Consider the following 6,153-nt stretch of genomic DNA (forward strand, 5'->3'; position numbering starts at 1 on the left):
GGAGCATTTTATGGATTTTTGTCCAAATTTGGTCCATGGAATCTTGGTTTTATTTTCAGGAATACTATACATTAACTTGATTATTCAATTTTATATATATTTTTCATTTTATTTATTATTATTATTTATTTTTATTTATATATATTTATTATTTTATATTAAAAATATTCAATTTTATTATCGACGTTAAATAGGATTTTGAATTTGATTTTAATCTAATTTAAAATTATTAAATTTTAATTTCTTAAAATTCAGGGATTATGTTTTGAAGTTTTGAATGTTTTTTGTTTTGCAGGAACAAGCGCATGATGCAAAACAACAAATTGCCACAAGTCCAGAAGACACTGAGGACATGCCAGCGGGGCAACAAGGTCCTCAGGTTCCTAGACGAAGGGGTGGAATTTCCGCCGAACCTGTCTCTGAGGAAGATGCCACGAGCTATGTCAAAAAAGTTGTGCCTAAAGACTATAAAACGATGAATGCATTGAGCAAGGCAATCGGAAAAAATGTCTTGTTCGCTCATCTGGACGAAAAGGAACGGTCAGATATTTTTGACGCTATGTTTCCTGTTTTATTCTCGCCAAAGGAAACCATTATTCGGCAAGGTAAATATGTTACAAAAATATCATATATTTTTTGAATAAGGATCAGGTTATATAATACAGACTTTACAGTCCAAAATGCACTCGAAGAAGAAGAAATAGGGTCATTTTTCAAGAAAATGGGGGAAACAATTTTTTTAAATAAAATTTATTTAGGTAACATATTGAATTCAATGTCAAACGCTTTCAATTTCTGAGTTTTCGAGTCGAAATATATTGAACTTTAAACAAAATAAATGATTTTTCGATCAAATGAGGTAATCGGTTTAGTGATTGGCCACCTTTGGTGATAATTCCCCACTTGGAAATGATTATTAAAACATAATAAAGAGCGTAGAGTGTGTTGTGAACAGTCCTGTATTGTTTATTAATAGTTTTATTTGTGAATATTCCTTAATTAACTATATATATTTTATAGAATTTTTAACTAAGAAAGATCATTTTCAACTAAAAATGGAGTAGTTAAATTTCCAATTAAAAAAATATATATACTTTTCGAACATAATAATTAAATTTGTAACCAAAGAGATGAATTTTTAATCTGAAAGTGTTAATTTTGATTTAAAAAAAGTTGTGTTTCAACAAAATATTAAAATTTTTCAGAAAAATAATTGAAATATTCAACCCAAAGAAATTAATTTTCTAGAAAACAGTTAAATTTTTAACAGGAAAATGTAAATTTTTATCAAAAAAGTTAATTTTATACCAAATTGTTAAACTTTAAAGTCAAAAATACCAATTCTTTCCAAAACTGTTTCATTTTCAACCCAAGAATATGAATTTTTAACACAAAAAGATACATTTTCAAGAAAAAAGTTGAATGTTAAACCTAGAAAAAGAACGAGTTTTCTATAAAGCCATCGAATGTTCAACTCGAAAATATGAATTTTTATGAAAGAAGTTATTTTCGAACCAAATAGTTGAATTCTTGTCTAAAACTGAATATTCAACAACCTTCTTAGTAACCTTTTTAGTAAATACTTGACTTTTATACCAAAAAGTGTGATTTTCAACCAAAAAGACGAATTTTCATAAAAAAAGTTCAATTATGAAACCCAAAATGTAAACTTTTATAAAATTAAAGTTCATTTTCAACCAAATAGCTGAATTTGTTGCCAAACTGTTAAATTTGCAAGAAAAATAGAGGACATTTCTGCCAAAAAGTTTATTTAAAGTATTATAAATTTTGAACCAAAAACGATTAATTATTAACCAAAAAGTACGAATTTTCTATTCGAATAGACGTAAATGGTACAAAAACAGTTACATTTTTGACCAGAAAAGATGAAATTTTAAGAAAATAATCGAAGTTTTTTAAAAAATAGTTGATTTTTTTAATTAGCAGTTGAAAATTCAACACAATTTTCAAAATTTGAAACAAGGAAATAACTTTAACCAAAAGCAGTTACATTTTAAACTCAAGAAATCTAATTTTCTAGAAAGCAGTTCCGAAATAATTGTAATTTTTCCAAAGTAATTAAATTATCAACAAAATAATTGAATTTAAAAAATAGTTAGATTTCTAAACTATATTCATTTTGCGTTTAAGCAAAAAAAAAAAAAGTGAAAATAGAGAATTTTCTTGAAAATAGAAAAAAAAGAGTAATTCTTTTTAAAAATGGGAAAAGGGTATGAAGTCTCTATTGTATCATTTACCCTACTTTACAAACAAAAACTGATGCTCAAAATTAAAAGCAATTTTTGACTTGGATTTTGTTGCCTGATGAAAATTTCACTTGAATTCTGTAGGTGATGAGGGTGACAATTTCTACGTGATAGATCAGGGGGAAGTGGAAGTTTTCGTGAATGGCGAATTGGTGACAACCATCGGTGAAGGTGGAAGTTTTGGTGAATTGGCCCTGATCTATGGAACGCCACGAGCAGCAACTGTTCGAGCGAAAACGGACGTCAAACTCTGGGGAATCGATAGGGATTCCTATCGCAGAATTCTCATGGGTTCGACGATTAGAAAGCGAAAATTGTACGAAGAGTTCCTGTCCCGAGTTTCCATTTTAGGTAATACTTCAATCTCTCTTCATTTTAACTCACTAATTTTAATGAACTTTTACATTCGAAAGCATTCCACACGACAATTTTTTAAACTTTCAAAACACACTTTATCTTTATTTATTACAGGCCTCACAGACCGGTCTCTATATAAATAAATAATAATACATAATAAGGGCTGTCACTCAGTCACTTTTTCAAATGGAAAGATCACATTGGTCACTTTTTACTCAATAAATTAATTCGTGGGTTAATCACTATTCATTTCAGGTCTATACCTATTTTTGAATTATCTTGAATTCTTTGAAATATTTCGGGGTATTTATAAAGATTCCGATAAATTTTTAATAGATTAAAATAATTTAAAGTATTTTAAGAAATTAAAAAATTTCAAAGGAATTTTTTTTATTAATTTCATTGGATTGATGTGATTTTAAAGTCATTGAAATATTTGAGGATAAAGAATTCTCCAGAATTTTTGAAGATCTGAAATGTTTTTACCAGACGTATGATTTTTTTTTATAATATTTTAGTGGATTTTAAAGAATTTATTCATGTTAAGTCTAAATTTTGCAGTTTATTTGCATTTCATTTAATATTTTTTATTTGAAAAGTGATAGTACCTTTCATTTGTTACGTGTACATTTTTGAGCATTTGAATACACAATTTTTCGATTGAAAAACTTTTAAACTTCAATTTTAAAAGTTTGGAATTCGAGTGTTTCACTTTGAATGCTTGAATTTGTTTTTTATTACTTTATATGGAAAAATATTTAGAATATAGTTTGATTTTTTAAATTTCATTGGCCGTGAAAAATGTTTGCGAACCGGGAATTTTTTTTCGATGAAAACGGCCACTCTGCAATGGAATTTCTCTTAATTTACTCTATTCTACTTAATTTAAGGGATTTTTAAAATTAAAATATTTGGTTATTTAATTGGCCTTGAGCAACAATTGATCACATGATCAAAGGATTTGAAATATTCTAATTATTTTTTTCCAAATTCCTTGGCATTTTAACAGCTTTAAAAAAATGCAAAGGTGTTTAAAGGATTTTAAATAATTTAGATTATTTTATATGATCACAAAGAAATTTTTAATCGATTTCAATAATTTAATGGAATTTAAAAGGATTTAAAATACTTGAGATTCCAAGACATTTTTTATTTAATTGAGTAGTTTGAAGTCTTTCAAAAACTGAAACATTTTAAAAGATTCCAAGGCATTTTCAAGAGATTTAACAAATTTCAAGGGATTTCCAAGAATTTTAATCATTTTAAGGGACTTCATTATTTCACTTGATTTCACAGAAATTTGAAGAGATTTTCCAATATTTTTTGCAATTCATTTGGAATTTGCCCTCAATGCTTCATAATTAATCATAATTCCTTCTATATTCTTCTAAATTCCCTCAATTCGACACAGTTCAATTAAATTTACCAAATTAAAATTTTTTTCTAGTTCACTTGATTGCTTTTGAAATTCTGCTTGATTTTTTATGAATTTCATCTAATTCTTCTTATTTTAATCAATTTCTCTAAATTCACTCAAAATTTATTTTAATTAATCAAAATTTTTTGTATTTTAAAAGTTGATTACAATTCATTTTAAATTCTTTTGACTACAACTTGGGTTTCAAAGATTTGAAATTATTTTGGAATTCACCCTGCATTTCAGTGAATTTTTGACCGTTTTTATTTAATTGATCCTGAAGTCTATTAGGATCACCTTGAATTCTTAGAAATTTCATCAAATTCTTTCAAATTCCTTGAACTTTTCTAAGCTTCTTTCAAAGTTTTTGAATTCAAATAAGTTTTTTCATATTTTCAAATTGTTTTCAATTCATTTAATTTAATTTTATTCACCTTGAATTTGTACTAATTTCATCGAATCTTCTCTTTTATGTTACATTCCTCTAAATTAATTTCAATTTTACGGAAATCAATGGCATTTAAAAAAAAAAATTTTTAACATTTTTTTCCAATTCGTTTGAATTCTTTTGAATATAACTCGAATTGTTGTGAAACATTCGGAATTTATCCTGTATATGTTAACATTTGAGCGTGAAAAAAGTACCCTATGAGCATAACCAAAAGTAGCTTTTGGTCCCTATATTTTATTCCACAAATTAGTCATTCGCAATTTTTAATGATTTTTTTTTAATGCAAATATTAACAGCTTCTACCGGGCACTTCAAAATCCCATTTGACTAAGATGGAGAAATTTTTAATTTTCGAAAAATTGAACTCATGCTCCAGGGTTTCATCGAAACGTTCCAAACATTTGAGGAATTCATAAGGAGATTCTACGAAATAAAATTATACTAACAACTTATATATTTAACCCCCCCCCCCTGAAGCGCCCCAAATGACAAAAAAATAAAAAATCTACATTTTTACGAATTATTGTTAATTTTTAGCAATTTCTGTCCCAAATTGATATCATATGCTACTTTTTGTTGAATAATTACAACATTTTGATACATTTCTTCTAATTTTTTCACAAATTTCTATTTGTTTAAACCATTTTTACTTGTTCAAGCAGTTTTTTTCGATAACTTCAAAAAAATGAAATATAATATAATATGTACAATTATTTTTCTGAATATATAGTGTATAGAAAAAATATATTAACCATTTTTTAATTGTTTAAACAAATATAATCTGCTAAAACCTTTATTTTATTATTTATGCAATTAATGATTCTTTTTCTTATTTCCTTTAAATTGAGTATGGATGGTTAGAGTTCTGAGCCGGTTATATTACTTTGAGAACGGTAATGAGAATGATAATATTAGCGAGAATATAACGGAGAAATAGATTCTCTGAGAATTTATGAGAATCTCAGAATTTATTTTAATTAATAGGAAATTGCATTTTTTCGTTAACTTTTCGGTTGAAAATTCAACTCTTTTTTTTTTAAGTTTGTCTGAACTATTTCGTAGAAGATTTACTTTTTGTTTAAAATTTATATTTTGGTGTTAAAAAATGAACTTAAATATTTTCTGGATGAAAGTTCCACTTATAAAGAAAAATTGGTTTTTTATTACAAATTCGTCTGATTTAGTACAAAATTGATCTTGGATAAAAATGTAACTATGTGGTTGAGAATTTAACCATTTTGTTAAAAATTCATCCTTTTTGGTTAAAAAAATCGTCTTTTTGGATTGAAAATTCAATTTTTTTTGTAGAAACTCATTTTTTTGTTACAAAAATTCAATTTTTGATGTTACTGAGTTAACTGGAATCTTTTTTGGATGAATACTCAACTTTTTTTGTAATAAAAAATTCGTCTGCTTTAAAATAAATCTCATATTTTTTTATAAAAACGCAACTATTTGCTAGAAAATTCAACTTTTTTGTTGAAAATTCATCCTTTTTGGTTAAGATTCATCTGTTATAGAAGAAATTTCATTTTTTGTATGAGAATGCAACTTATGTCTGGTTGAAAATTGTGGGTCCGGATGCAATAAGGGCACATAAAATTTTTTCGTGCGAAAACGAAGTCCCCTGGAGGCTTTAGAAAAAATTTTCGAATTTTAAT

At 26.3% G+C, this 6,153-nt stretch overlaps 1 protein-coding gene across 3 annotated transcripts in view; it reads left to right on the top strand.

The window, feature by feature from the left end:
• Positions 1-6,153, top strand: part of LOC117174155 (cAMP-dependent protein kinase type I regulatory subunit) — a 55,665-nt gene that overhangs the window by 42,318 nt on the left and 7,194 nt on the right. For all 3 annotated transcript variants that reach the window (XM_033362971.1, XM_033362973.1, XM_033362972.1), the window contains exons 2-3: positions 296-605; positions 2,352-2,618. In XM_033362971.1, coding sequence (XP_033218862.1) covers positions 296-605; positions 2,352-2,618 — 577 coding nt within the window. The remainder of the gene's footprint in view (positions 1-295; positions 606-2,351; positions 2,619-6,153) is intronic.

Source organism: Belonocnema kinseyi, chromosome 6, assembly GCF_010883055.1.
Source record: "Belonocnema kinseyi isolate 2016_QV_RU_SX_M_011 chromosome 6, B_treatae_v1, whole genome shotgun sequence".
Taxonomy (NCBI): domain Eukaryota; kingdom Metazoa; phylum Arthropoda; class Insecta; order Hymenoptera; family Cynipidae; genus Belonocnema; species Belonocnema kinseyi.